Source organism: Pieris napi, chromosome 16, assembly GCF_905475465.1.
Source record: "Pieris napi chromosome 16, ilPieNapi1.2, whole genome shotgun sequence".
Classification (NCBI taxonomy): domain Eukaryota; kingdom Metazoa; phylum Arthropoda; class Insecta; order Lepidoptera; family Pieridae; genus Pieris; species Pieris napi.
In genome coordinates this window covers 4955828-4971639 of record NC_062249.1, presented here as the reverse complement: position 1 = coordinate 4971639, position 15812 = coordinate 4955828, and the positions used below count along the sequence as shown (strand labels likewise).

The window sequence follows — 15812 nt, the reverse complement described above, 5'->3', positions numbered from 1 at the left end:
CTGATTACTGAGACAGCTTATTAGCTGGTACAAAAACAGGGAATAGTAGCTTGTAAAGGTACATACAAATAATTATAGAAAAAGTAGTCTTTCATTTGTTTTTAAAAATCTTTCGGTCTAATTAAAATTTTTGTATGAGCGATAATGAAGAGAAATAAATAGTACTAACCGGAGTGTGACGCATAGTGCGGGTGCGCAGGATGTTCATAGGGCGCTTCGAATAGCTCGCCGTAGTAACCCGTGCTTCCTCCTAGCTCCGATAGTAACTTATATTCGTCTTTTAAGCTCCATTTAGATGATGACCATAGCTGTCAAAAGAATTATCATTACATTTTAAGTTGTTTTTAAATTGTATATACGACAGGTACACTATATAAAAAGGTTAACTATAAATTAAAGAGTAATTTTGATTTTGTTCCCTTTGTAGAGACTCCAATAATTAAAGATTTAAGTTCACGCCTGGTAATTACCGGTGAACTCAGAGCTGGTGTTTTCCTCGCTAAACGAATAAGAATCGCAATACCTGGAAATGCTGCTTAAAGTGACACTGCCACAGGGGCCAAACTTTTTACAAAGTATCAGGTGCTGTTAACTAGGAGCAGTGGCCTAGTGGCTTCAGCGTCCGACTCTCATCCTCACAGATAGTAGGTTCAATACCCGGCTGTGCACCAATGGACTTTGAAGGATGAAGGAAAAGATCGTGAGGAAATCGTCTTGCCTTAGACCCAAAAAGCCGACGGCGTGTGTTAGGCACGGGAGGCTGATCACCTACTTGTCTATTACATTGACAAATGATCATGAAACAGATACAGGAATCTGAGGCCCAGACCTAACTAGCCACTGTTTTATTTTATCTTATCGGCTTTTCTTCGTATTGGGCCTGTTTTTAGAAATTCGATCATTATGGCTTTGGATGAACAATTATTTTTATAACTGTACTTACATTAGAATAGATTTGATCTCCATTATAGTGACTTCTCTGTCTTTTCACATCATCCTCCGAATGGCTGTTGAAGTCTCTGTTCTCATCTGTTGGATAAAATATTATTTTAATTGTGATTTGTGAATCGAATAAAATGATTCACTCGGAATATAATCTATATTACAAAATTAATAAATCTGAAAGGACCAAAGTGTTGTTGAAAATAGACTGGACACAAAATTTTACAATTCTGTGTCAATTTTATAGATACTTTTTACATAGATGGTTATGTAAATATGTCTCTATCTGCAACAATAATAATAATAGTTGACCCAGGAATGGAACTCAGAATTTGGAATTCTATATACGATAAGCATTGGGCCACAGGGACGATAAAAGTATTTCTTTTCCCTCTGTGTATGATTTTACTTAATGATATTTTTTATTTTTTCATTCCATTTACTAGACAATAATGAATATTTTAATTATTTTTTACGAATGACTTAGAAAACTAATAGTTTTGGAATAGACTCTTAGGCCGTGGGGTTCAAGTGCACAAGTGCGCCTTTCCTTATATACTATTATTACAAAATATTACTTTAATTATAAAGAATCGAATAAGTATCACAATACAGCGAGGAAATGCCAGCATTACATACAGTGCCAGAGAGACCAAACTTTTGAAATTTGTTTTTATTTTCTATATTTTATCAATTTTTAATTACTAATATACTTTGTTTGAAAGGGACCATAATATGAAACTTGAAATCATTGTATTTTATTTGAAAATGTTTTATTTTCAAATATACGTTTTCACAGGAATGAGGTAATGTACGGTTATGACACTCACATCCGACTCCGGAAAAGGGGTTAGAATTTAAAGAGAAGTTATAAGTTAATATAATATGGCCACAATTTGTGCTCGCTTTAATAGCACAGTAAATCTTGCTGGTTCCGCTCAGCGCACACCACTATGGAAGGGACACTAGGGTTGGACGATGTCGATTTAAAGTATCGATATATGAAATAGTTGCATATTATAACTTATAAATGTGTCACGTAATATTTAATTTTGTCATATTCTTTCTTTATAACATATGCCACGCATACAATATTAATAAACTATATTAATAAGTATTTTAATGTTATGAAAATACAATTGATTTCTGTGTATTATATAAGTTATTTTAATGTAGCAACTGATAGGCTTGTTAACTTGTTATTTTAATATAGGGTAGAGCGGGGCTAGTTGAGCATAGGGGCAAGTTGGGCAATCGAAATATCTCGGAAACTATTCACCTTACGCGGGAGTATCAAATAGCGAAAAGAAGGAGTCGTAGGAGGGTTAATCATCGCACGATAGCTAGTGGCAGCTCGACGAGTGAGTGAAGTGTCACGGTGTTTTGTTTATTTTGTGACCAAAAAGTAAAAACATTGTTTATCGCAAGTTTTCGTCAGTCTTTGTCAAATGTTCTCTGTTTTCAATCAGGACAGTGTTAATCTTCCAGAAGATTATTGTATTTTTGATTTGTAAATAGGTTTTGGGTCTAATTCTAGGCATTTTTTTACAATTCCACTTTTCTTTTAAAATTCCGGGTTGGGGTAAGTTGAGCAAGTAACTCCACGACTTAAACAACTGATGAGTAATGAATCTTTCATTTTTGGTTTGGATGCGGACTTACAAGAGGAAGACTACAAGATGTTCTTACACTACTGAATACTTAAATAATGCTGCAAAGACTGTCCACGATGAGGTAAAAGTGTGAATACCACCGCGAAATAATTCGGTATTGGTTGACTTTTAAATAAATTAAATGAAGGTGATGATTCATTTATGGGCTATACAACACCGAGGGAAGTATATATCTCTTTGAAAAAATACTTGCTATAAATGGCATTTTTCTCCAAAAGACGTCCGTCGCCTTGCCTTAGAGTGTGCTGCTAAATTTGGCATTGAAATTCCACCCAGCTGAATTGCAAATAAGATGGAAAAGAATGGTTGATGATGTTTTTAAAACAAAAAAATCGTAGCTATCCATACAGTAACCAGAACCCACCAGCCTTGGTAATCTTTTTCAGAAATTATCGTAAGTAATGGATAGATATGGATGCTCATGTTTTGTTTATTCTAGTTTCGGGTAATTATTCAAAGAAAATTTCTTTAAGTTTTGTTGTTCTGTCAATAAAAGACTATAAATAAAAAGCTGACTGTCTAACACATATTTTACTTCATCTCAAGTTAACATAGAACCCATGGTTTGGCCTAGACATTCCTAGTGCTCAACTTGCCCCATACCCTTGCTCAACTTACCCCACCTATGGGGTACATTGAGCATACTTGACTTTGTGCATTTAAACATCTGTAGCTATTATATTGGACTTGTTACAAAAAAATACTATGGACACTTTTGTTAAGGGATAAATTACTAATCCATCAGGACACATAACAACTCATTGAGACTTATCATTAAGGACCTATATCCAAGCAAGTGAAAAATTGCTCAACTAGCCCCGCTCTACCCTAAAATACGGTTTATCTGTGCCTTTAACGTATGAAATATGATTTTATCGACAGCTCTTGTACAGCACTATCGCGACGCGAAGACGCGCAACGCGGGGTCCACAGTGTTTTAATCCCTGTGTTCAGATATAACGTACATATATAACATAGTGTGGGGCATATTGTCGGTCCCATGTGGCGATGTGTTACATTAATAACTTGGAATGTTTCAAACTATGTTACCTATGTTATCAGATAGCAGCTTAGTAGAATTCATAACAAAAAGGAATAGCAATACTTTTTATATAAAATAATTTGTACAGGAAGTAATAACCTCCTTAAAATAGTTTGAAATATCAATTACTTTAATGAAGAATTGTTTGTTGAGCTTTTCTGATAAAAGTTTAGTCTTATTAATATCTTAAGAAAGGTCCTCTTTTTATATTTATAAACACAATTTCAGTGAAAGAGTCCAGTGAAAGAGAAACTGTAAAACAAATTTAATTTTTATAATTGACCAATGTTTTATATTTCCTTAGCATTGATAATAATATCTTCTTCTTTCTCTTTTTTTTCTTTCTTTTTTTTATTGGTCCATATAAGGGTTGCCTGGAAGAAATCTCTTGTTAGCTATAAGGCCGCCCGTCGCCTAAAAACCTATGTAAGCTGTTTTTTTTATATGTATGTTTTTGTAATAGGTAACGAAGTGTAAATAAATACATAGCTGTTATGATATCTAAGAACACAGGTTTCGTAACTACTTACCCTGGTCCTCATGCCTCTTTCTCTTCAGTCCGTTGCCATTATGCAGACTTTCCACCTGCTCAATGCCAAGTATACCGTTGATGCTGTAGCTACCGGTATTGGTGACGTGTTGTTCTGTTGTTGGTGATAGAACTGCTGTTGTTCCCGCGTTGCCAGCGTGGGTTATCACCTGCGAAACAATTCATTTTGAGTTGATTGTAATAAACCATTTCGAGTGGATAATCTGTAGAGGTATTTCGTATCTATTTGATTTATTTATTTTAAAAATTACTGCACTGGTACAAGTACAAGTTGGTTCAATTTAAGAGGGCAACGATAATCTGACCAATTGGAAGCACAAGGATTTTCTAACGATTTATGACTTTTAAATACAGTGTTAACTCTTTATAACGATTTTCAAGGGACCGAGCATGTATATTCGTTATAGGGAGGGAAGAATTAATGTATGGGTATTGGGTGAAACTAAATAAATTTAACTATTTTTTTCGTTATAAAGAGTTTACACTGTATTCTAAATATGGGATCAATCCGCTGCGGATAATCAATTGACACAACTGCGCTTGAATATATATAAAAAATACACATTGATTACCTCCTCCTACGGCTTTTTGAAGTGAATAAAAAAATAACTCACAGAAACAACACTTCCTTGGGCAGAAGTAATTTCTTGCTCTTGTTGCTGTTGTTGTTGCTGATTGTGCGCATGCTTCGCCTTTTCTGCTGCTTTATTACGAACAATTCTGTAACAAACGTTGAAGTTAAAATATGGATTTTCATCGGATAAATAAGATTCTTTTAAATACGAATTTAAGGTATAACTTTGTTTTCGATAAAAGTACCTATTTATTTTCATAAGAGTGTTCTACTATATATTAAGCCTAGCATCTTAAAGGAGTTAAGTCAAATGCAGGATTTCACAAAAGTTCTCCCCGAACTTATCAAGTAATAAATCATTAAAATGCAAAAAGTGATATATAGAACATCGGAAGCGTAACAAATCGTAGCGGTCGGATGTAAATTGCATTGCTATGTCGCGGCACGTGTCGTGGTCGGAGGGGTTTTTTACTAATGCATATTACTTGTCATTGGGATCATAATTTTGTAAGAAATAATAATAACGAGCATTAGTTCAGACAGAAGAGTAATATGATCGTCAGAAGAAGGGCTTCTTTCTAGTATATTCAAAAGTAATGGAGAATTCTGTAAGATAATAGTTTTCACAAGTAATTGTAACACAGACTTTTTTTTAAGTTTGTGCTACGAAGAGTAATATGATTTCACTTTTATATCATAATCATATAGGTATATTAAAACAAGGAAGTTTTTAAAATACCTATATACTGAAATCAGCTAAAATTTGTTGCTTGGACGTAATCTGTTTATTTTGATAACTTTAACCAACGTTTTTAAAACTTATTTTACTGCGCTAAATATCACGCATAATATATATATATATATATATATATAACATAATATCACTATGAAAGATATATCAAAATAAAAAAACTTATAGTAAATCCACAACATTATCTATTCGAAATTAAGTCATCAACTAGCAATGATTCCCGCCATCTCGTTGACAGTTCATTTACCGCCATGATGGATAATGGCTCCGTTGAAGTATTGCCAGTATCTCGTGGGTTGACATATGCAAAAATTGTTTCACAAACTTATCAAAAAGGTCAGGTCGTAATATACTCATCAGAGGGTTGTGATTGATCACCCTTGTGTTACGAAAAATAGCGACATTATTTATTTAATATTGTTTTAACAACAACGTGCAAGATTTAATATAGACAAAGTAAAAGAGACATATTATTTTAGCTTTAGCTTTTTATTGAACATATGCATTTTTGTTGTGTTATTAATAGTTTAAAAAAAACAGATTTTGTAATTTAGTTCATGTTTTATTCAGATTATTAAGATCAGTTAAAAAAATATTTTGAACGATTAATCAAATGTTAATAAGTCGATTTATATTTAAATAATGTGAATAATATATTTTAAATATAATTATTAATTTTCAAATCAAAATAAATCTCTTGTTGACATCTTTCATCCCCCACAAGCCCAAAATGTCTAGCTGACAAATTATTCAGTTTCGCGCGCAAAAACTCAAATGTCAAATTGGGGTTGCTAGAATTATGGCTTCAATTACTAGCTAGCGACGGGCCCTCGATTAAAAATGTCTTTTAGCAATCCCGCGTTTTTTTAATTCAGTTGTGGCAAAGGGCAAAGACTGGTGTTATAATCGTGACATTATTTTAAGTCTGTTTATATACTACTAAATCGTTAAAATATTACTAATAATATACTCTATGATGATGAAATATATTAAAAACAAAAAGATTTTTGTTTTATCTGTCCAGGCGAATTTCGATTTTGACAAAGTTCTTCACCCGCTGAGTTGATCATTATTTACCCAAAGTGGTCCTTATTATCCAAGCTGTTAGTGCCAGTATTGATAAACCAGTAAAAATCAATGAATGCTAATAGGAACATATAACTTAAAGTTTTAACTGGCAAAGTAAAGAAATAATTTTGATAGTAACATAGTTTTTTTATAATTAGGTCTAGGTTTGCTAGTTAGACTTTTGCTATCAAGTGATAGCGTTCTTATGTCGTATAACTAGATAAAATAACTGACTTAACGAAATTACTTATAATTTCTATATATTGATTTGGAAATTGCGTAAAACTCTTAACGTAAGCCCTAATATCGCCATTTAAGTAGAATCGTATTTAACGTTGAATAGACCGCAGTATACTACATGACACGACATTAGGCACGCGTGTCCGACACGTGTATGGGGGTGAGAATGACCCCTCCAGTGAATTGCTTTAAAATTGACTGCAACTATGAATTTAATGCAATTTTCAAAGTGATCAACTTATAATTTGAAAATTAATGTTTTGTTTTCAGATTCTAATACATATTTGGAAAAATTTCATGGATAATTTTTTTGTCTCTTTTTCTTATTTTCTCATTATACAATGATATTATATTAAACAAGTTTTATACTATCAATTTTTATATAACTATGAAGGTTTGGGAGCTATAATTGATAATTTTGATGTCACATCAGAAAAAAAGGATTAAAAAGGTCACAGCGAATCGAATTGATTAAAATAATTATTATTATTTTCAATTCATTGCTCCATTATAATAATGTTAATACTGAAAATTATTAAAATATTTATTGACCATAAATTGTCTAAAATACTTTTCAAGTGAAAATAAGTCTTAATCTCAATTAAGTAAGTCAAATTTCTTTAGAAACACTGTAACTCTAACTGACAATATTAAGGTTGAATAACAAATTTTGTATGAATAACGGTGATCTCGTTTTTTTTATGATTATAGTTATAATTTATTATTGTATGTGTTGAGATAACCAGCATCACTATGTTACTGCGAAAAATGTGAAATAATCTTAAACACTTTTCATGGCCAACACAAGGGGTTGTAAGTAACCGGAAGCTGGGGGGGTTACAAAGATGGCGGCATCGGAAACAGGGACACGTGCTCCGCGCGCACCGGAAATCCTCCGCTACATCCATTGAATTATTGCCATTCACATATAATAAACATATAAACTAGCAAGATTTCTCGAGAATTTCCATTTTTCGTGAACTAAGGGTTATGGGAATTTTGATTTATTTGAATATTATTTTTATTGATATTGGGAATGATAATGTGAAATTATATTGGTTTGGACTATCACTAAACATTAGTAGACATTTATGGTCTTAAATTAAATTATTCTTTTAGTTTTTGCATTGTCTTCTTATCTTAGTGGTATTAGTTCAATTGCGTGGAAAAATACTTATTAAATTAAAAAAAATAACCACGCCACTACGGTCGCAATACAAGACAGAGGTGGATACTTTAATGTCTCAGCTGTTTACTGTCCACCAAAACATCGAATAGACGCCGACCTGTTCTCTCATTTCTTCTCGACTCTAGGCAATCGCTTTATAACAGGAGGCGACTGGAACTCCAAACATGTGCATTGGGGGTCAAGATTAATAACAACTAGGGGAAGACAATTGATGTTGAGCATCGATACAAATCACCTAAACATAATTGCTCCATCAGAACCTACCAACTGGCCAGCTGATCACAATCGAATCCCGGACATCCTCGATTTCTTCCTAACAAAAGGACTCTCTAAACAATACATGAAGATCGAATCATGTGCTGATGGTTCATCTGATCACACTCCAGTCTTATTAACTGTCAGCTCCACTATAATTGAAGTTGAGAGACCGATAAGATTGTATAACCAGCAAACTGATTGGCCTTCCTTCAGGGAACACATAGATGAAAACCTTAATCTAAATGTCAGACTTAAAGAAGCAGAGGAAATTGAAACAGCACTAGTGCAGTTTACTAATCTCATACAAGCTGCTGCGTGGAGAAGCACGCCTACTACTGAACACAAAAACCAGCACACAAACATACCATTGGAAATAAAGATGATGATTCAGGAGAAACGCAGATTGCGCAGAGTTTGGCAACTGAGTCGTCATCCACAAGACAAGACAGCCCTTAATAAAGCCATTGTAGAATTGAAGGAAGCTATAAAGAATGTTAATGACTTAACAATGCAAGCAAAGTTGGAGTCTCTAACCGCTACTAAGGCCAGCAACTATTCGCTCTGGAAAATCACCCGTTCTTGTAGCCAACCTAACAAATCAAAAGCCCCAATTAAAAAGGAAAACGGCTGGGCCAGAACGAGCCAGGACAAAGCGGACTTGTTTGCGAACTATCTAGCAAGCTCCTTTAAACCTAATGTAACACTGGACAACTCATCAGATGAATATGTTGACCAAGTTCTAAATCAAGACCTTCAAATGGATCATCCCCCTAGACCTGTGTCGCCTGCAGAAGTCATAAAAACTATCAAATGCCTGGACAGTAAAAAGGCACCAGGTTACGACCTGATAACTAAAGAAGTATTGATGGAACTACCGAGAAAGGCTATGATCTTCATCACTATACTCTTCAATGCTATGTTACGAATAGGCTACTTCCCAGTTGCGTGGAAAATCTCAGAAATCATCATGATTTATAAGGCTGGCAAACTGATGACCGAAAAAACATCCTACCGACCAATCAGTCTGTTGCCTACTTTTTCCAAGGTATTGGAAAAGACAATACTTCGTAGAATTGTGCCAAGCCTTGTGGAGCGCAAAGTAATACCAGATCATCAATTCGGCTTCAGACAATACCATGGCACAGTGGAACAAGCTCACAGAGTATGTGACGCCATAAGAAAGTCCTTAGAACAAAGGGAATACTGCTCATCAGCATTTCTGGATATCCAACAAGCATTTGACAAGGTCTGGCACAAAGGCCTGCTATGTAAGATCAAGCAGAATATTTCCCACTCTTACTTTCCAATATTCAAATCTTACCTAGAGGATCGCATAATTTATGTAAAAGAAGGTGACGCCACTTCGGAATTTCAAAACATTGATGCCGGGGTACCACAAGGATCTGTTCTCGGCCCCATGCTCTACACGTTGTACACTGCTGACCTGCCGCTATTGCCAGGAATAACCACAGCAACATTTGCAGACGACACCGCTATATTAGCAAGCAATAAAGACCCAGGACTTGCATCAGAGGACTTGCAGAAAGGCCTTGACAAAGTTAACGAATGGCTGCAAAAATGGAAAATAAAAGCTAGTGCCGCGAAGTCAGTACACGTGACCTTCACCCTTAGAAGAGGAGACTGCCCACCTGTAAAGTTGGACCAATGTATTCTGCCCCACAGCGACCATGTAAGATATCTTGGCTTACACATTGATCGTGGATTAACGTGGAGGCACCACATCAAATGTAAAAAGCAGGAGCTACAGCTAAAGTACAACAGCCTTTACTGGATGCTAGGTAGAAACTCAAAACTTTCTCTAGATAACAAACTTCTTATATATAAAGTCATCCTTAAGCCCATTTGGACATATGGCCTCCAACTATGGGGCAGCGCAAGTGATACCAACATAAACATACTCCAGCGACAACAGAACAAGATCCTAAGAGCAGTTGCAAAAGTACCCTGGTACATTACAAACAACGAAGTTCACGAGCACCTCAACATAAGAACAATCAAAGAAGAAATCCGGAGACTGGCAGCTAAGTACAAAGAGCGGCTAAGCTGTCACCCGAATACACTTGCTCGCCAACTCACCATTAGACAGTATGTGAGTCGACTAAAACGTCACCATATTCTAGAGCTAGAAGACCGGCAGTAGCTCTAGACAGAAGATGAGTAGATGCTTCCAATGGGAAGTCACTCCACATGACAGCACCACAGAAAAAATTTGCTCATAGCCTTGGGGCTGATTGCAAATAACCGCAGAAAAAAAAAAAAAAAAAAATTAAAAAAAATAACAAAGCAATATTAGTATTTACCCTACTTTATCTGGTTTTTAATTAAACCACTAATCTAATCTTAAATAATATGTGTGTAATAAAGCATGTAATCGAAATACGATCTATCAAAGATAAAATAAATTAATAAACGGTAGCGAGATTACAAATATCTAATCTGGCAACACTTTGGATAAATGTTAATTCCATTGATTGGAAGATAAGTGCAAACTTTGATAAGCTTAGCTTTAAACCATCAGATTTATAAGAAGTTTATTTCAGGTGGTTTTTAAACATATTTTTAACGAATGTTGACGCGGATTCACTCGTGAGACTATACGAAGACTGCTCCAATTATTAAGTTTTATATTTTATTTAAATATTATTTGATTCTTGTAAAAAATCTGTGTACTCTATATATTACCATGCTATTAACTGCATTACCAATTGTTGTGCATTGGTAATAACTAGTAACACTGTCAAAGTCGCATCTCTCAATGTCTATAGATACCGGCCTAGACGAGACTTCCATCACATTGCATACATTTTGCAAGTGCGTCGAGAAAATTCCAGAAGAGTATGAGTAATAAAACTAGTTACTAGTAAATATTCCAACCAGCTTTAGTAAGATAATTATTATTTTTTATCAAATAAAAGTACAGTCGTTTGGTAAAATATTAATACAGGTATGACCGTGATATAGAAAAACATTAGTTCGTGTGATTGTAACATGGAGAGTGTAAGACTCTAGTCTCCCCTCATTCGAGTCCATTACAGAACAATAAAACTCTATCGCTCTCGATAAGTGCAGGGGTTATCCTATACCTATTACGTATACAGAATTTGTTTCGATTTGGTTTGGTATAATATAAACTTATTGATTATTAAAGCGTTGATGGCGAAAACATAATCAGTAGAACAAAATGTGTTATGTGTAAATTTTCTTTGAAGTATATGCGAGTGGCCTTGTCGCTATTAAACGATTTTTTTCCAGCCAACCTTAAAAAAAAAACACCGACTGACAACAAGTAGTGCATAAGTAATTAACAAAAAAACATAAAATTAATCCTAAAACTAAAGTTAACTAAAACTTAAAAAATATTTATTAAAATGTAACCATAAATAAATGAGACACGACACACCTATATATAAGTAGCTAATTACGAGGCAGAAGAGAAATACTCAAAAAGATTTTTAAATAAATTTAAAGACAACTCGTCTGATATCGAGAGGATCCTTAATTATATAGAATAATTTTATTGGGTTATTTTATATTTTATATTTTATGGGTTATTTTTTTAAAAACATTTGAATTTTCAACAAGACAAATGTTATGATCTAGTCCCAATTAAACGTAATTATACAATTGTTTCCTGCAAAAGTAGTCTCTAAGTCTGTAACTTATTTATTTATTTGGGAAATAAAGAAAATTTAAAATAAACACGTTAGATGTATCCACAAAAAGTTTCACTGATAAAAAATATGTTATAGCAAAGCAAAACAAAACATGGCAGCACAAAATTTATAAGTCCGGAGAACGACAAACAAACTAGTAGCTATAATAAAGAAGAAAGATACAATGATTAGGACATTCATAGTTGCATTAAATTATTCTTAAATGAAGCAGTAGAGGAGTGTGAAAGCAAAAGCAGAACACATCCTGTGAAGAGACTTGCGAAACCCAATGTTGCTTCTGGGAGTTGGGAGGTTAAAGGTTAACCTAGAGACTTGGCAGGAACATTGAAATCTTTTACAAATAGTAAAGAAAATATATTTCACAAATCAGTAAAATAGATCCCATTAAACGTGCGCCGTGATTGATGCAACAATAAAATCAATAACATATGAAATGATTTTTAGCCCGAGTTTGAGCCCCGGATGGTTATGATACATACCTATTAATACTTGAAACACTGGGCACGTTGTCCTGACTGCATATGCCCTCACTGAGAAGTCTATCACGAATTTCCCACGCGAACATAGTAGGGTTTTCTCTCTTGTACGCGGCGATAGCATCGACTACTGGTGGGGTGGCCACTTTCGGCTTCGAACCGCCAATCACACCAGCCTTGAAGCTACCCGTTTCATAGTACCTGGAAATAAAAAGAAATTATCTAGTTAAACGAGATATAGAACGCTTCATGGCTTGTTAAGCGCTTTTATTAAATATAAGGAATAGATGTAGGTATTTTAACTATCACGTGCAAGTTTTAGTTTAGATATGAAGTCAGTTTTAGCCTAATCTAATATATAAAATTCTCGTGTCATGATGTTCGTTCCCATACTCCTCCGAAACGGCTCGACCGATTGTAATGATTTTTTTATGCATATTCAGTAAGTCTGAGAATCGGCTACTATCTATCTTTCATACCCCTAAATGTAATTTTTTTATTTTTATATAAAATTTATTGTTTTATATTTTTTTATAACAAACAAAAATACATACAACACTTAATTCAGCCCCCAATAGACTTGAACTCTGAGTTTTATATAGAGAAAAATTCACTGAAAAACCTAAAAGGTTTTCATTCCAGAAAACCGAACAGTCTCTGGGGTAGCATAGCAAAATGTTCCATGTTGGTATGTACTAAAAAGGTAGGCTAAGTAAAATCACACTAAGCAGAAACGAAGTTCGCGGGGACAGTTAGTATTTCATAAAACTAAGTAATATCTGACCTACTGTACTAGTAATATCTGGTTACAAAGGTTTCATGACAACAAAAACAATATATTTGATTCCTACTACGAGCAATATTCTACATTATACCAGCGCGAAATCACACCATATTGCCTCATCACTATACAATCAATGTATTCCCAAATCAACCATAAACAAGGAACGGCCTACTCCCACGGGGCATGGCATTAAAGCTAAATTAAATTTTGACTGCTCAATAAAATAATGGAGGGGTATTATGACAATTCGATTATTGCAACCCTATTTTTAGTCGAGTAATGTTTATAAGACTGATAGAGTAACAATCTTAATGCATGAACGATGGTTTAGTAGTTTTAAAGAAAATTTACAAAAATCTCTCTTCGATTAATAAGGTTTACATATTATTGTTACATTTATATATTAACGTTAATAATTTCGTAAATTTGTAAAGCTACAATTGTCATTTAAAAGTACTTGATATTATAATGTCACCAGGTTCCTATGAGAAAAAGCTTCTAAGGAATTATTTTTTTTATTTTTTTAACAGTCCTTTATCATAATTTTATATTAAATGTATTTAGTCGACGTAATTTTGTTACGTTTTTCTTTTGATTTAGGAAATTTATAATTTTAAGTTAAATAACTTCAAGCATTACAAGTTATGAGTGAGTTATTAGTGAGTTTGTTAGCGTACAACGCTCATCCCTGAGGTTGTAAGTTCGACTCTTGGCTGTGCACCAATGTATTTTCAGTCGCGCATGTGTTAGGGTATTTAAAACTCGTATGGTGAAGATAAACATCGCGAGGAAAGAGCCATGCCTTAGACCCAAAGAGTCGACGGTTATTTTAAAGATTTTTTATATCAGGATATTTTGCATCAAAAAGCTCCGTAAGTGGCTTGGTAACGACAAGCAGATAAATCTAATCGGATCGCACCGCACTTAAGTAATTTTGTGTCAGGGGTGGGTGTATCTTGATAAGTCAATTATGAGTGTGATCACACCCTATGAGAGTGGACAGTCGTGGGGAAAAGTGGTCCAATTCAGTTTGAAGACATAAAATCTTAGAATTGTTTTTCCGTAAAAAAATTGTTAATCACAATTTGACTTTTCGTCTCATATTATGTAGTATTTAAGAGTAGATTTTGCACTGTTTTAAAGTTACACACAATCACAAAACATAACTTATAAAAAAATATGCACTCATGTAAACCAAAGACAATATTATTGTTGACTTGTTTAGAATCTTGTACTTAACTACTCAAGAGATATTAAGGAATTAAATCAGACGATTTTTCATTCTAATCTAAATTAAAGGTTTAATTTTTTGTCGTGGGTTTAACTAAAGCTATATTAATTTTAACTCTCTAGAAAATTTAAATAAAACTAAAACTTTCAATATAATTTCTATTTGACAGTACACAGTACAAGGGTACTATGTTTTAAGTCCTTTGGGACAACGGGTTCTCTGTTGTGTGCCCTGGAATATGCTCTTTTACATTACAATGAGACTATAAATTATTGCTACTAGAGAATGCTTGTTCAGAATAAGTGATTACAGAAAGAATTTGTTTCTTAAATATGATGGAGATAATTGAACCCAGTAACTTCGGTCATGTGCTTATTAGCTAAGCTATAAAAGTTTAATTTTTCATCAAACAATTTGTTATAAATACTAATTACTTAAGCTGCTTTTAGTAAAAGAAACAGACCTAGAAGACTACGATACTGTATATGCTCGTTTTTATGCGGAATCAACACATGGAATTTTGGAATCGTTGAACAATCAACCCTCAGTTATTGATACAAGTGGAGCGCTTTAAGCTCCCGTAATCTTCTTGGCTTGTTAAGCGCTTATATAACTATATAAGGAATAGATGTAGGTTTTAATTATCACGTTTAAGTTTTAGTTTAGATATGTGAAGTCAATTTTTGTCGTATATTTCTAATAACTAACATTATACTATTTATTACATTCCTTTTCTTTCGTTTTTTGCGACTAAGGCGCAAACTAGCTACTGTGGTCTCTGGCAGTATGAACAGCGCTGTGGAACATTCTGCTCCTCAGCATAATGCTGAGCTAGGGCCAATTACAGCCACAGCACACATGCATTACACACTTGAGACGAACCGAATGGGAAAAAGGTTTTTTTTATATATATTTTTTTTTATTGTTTTTGATATCTCTCATTTTACTTTTTTTTGATTATTTTTATTTTGTGTGTTTATGTGTGTGTATTTTTGTTTGTAATAAATGTTATGTCTATGTCTAATTGACATTTAAAATACCACACAAATTATGAACACAACATGTAATGCTCGTTTTTATCCGGAATCAACACTTGGAATTTTGGAATCAGTGAGCAAGTCCGTGATCAACCCTCAGTTATTGATACAAGTGGAGTGCTATAAGCTCCCATAATCTAAGCTTATTAGCCTTATCAAGATCCGCAATATGTTTACTACGCCTCAAATTGGCTTACAAATATTATTGGCTATATATTGTATTACTATTAATACTATAGATGCATTTTTATATAATGTGTTACTATTTATATACATTTTTTAAGTTCTTAAGTAAGATATAT

The 15812-nt window shown here is 33.8% G+C and overlaps 1 protein-coding gene across 5 annotated transcripts in view; it reads right to left on the bottom strand.

Moving 5' to 3' along the window:
• Positions 1-15812, bottom strand: part of LOC125057065 (paired box protein Pax-5) — a 78224-nt gene that overhangs the window by 9179 nt on the left and 53233 nt on the right. For all 5 annotated transcript variants that reach the window (XM_047660516.1, XM_047660517.1, XM_047660518.1 and 2 more), the window contains 5 exons: positions 12462-12659; positions 4822-4927; positions 4188-4356; positions 944-1029; positions 170-308 (listed from right to left, as the gene is read on the bottom strand). In XM_047660516.1, coding sequence (XP_047516472.1) covers positions 170-308; positions 944-1029; positions 4188-4356; positions 4822-4927; positions 12462-12659 — 698 coding nt within the window. The remainder of the gene's footprint in view (positions 1-169; positions 309-943; positions 1030-4187; positions 4357-4821; positions 4928-12461; positions 12660-15812) is intronic.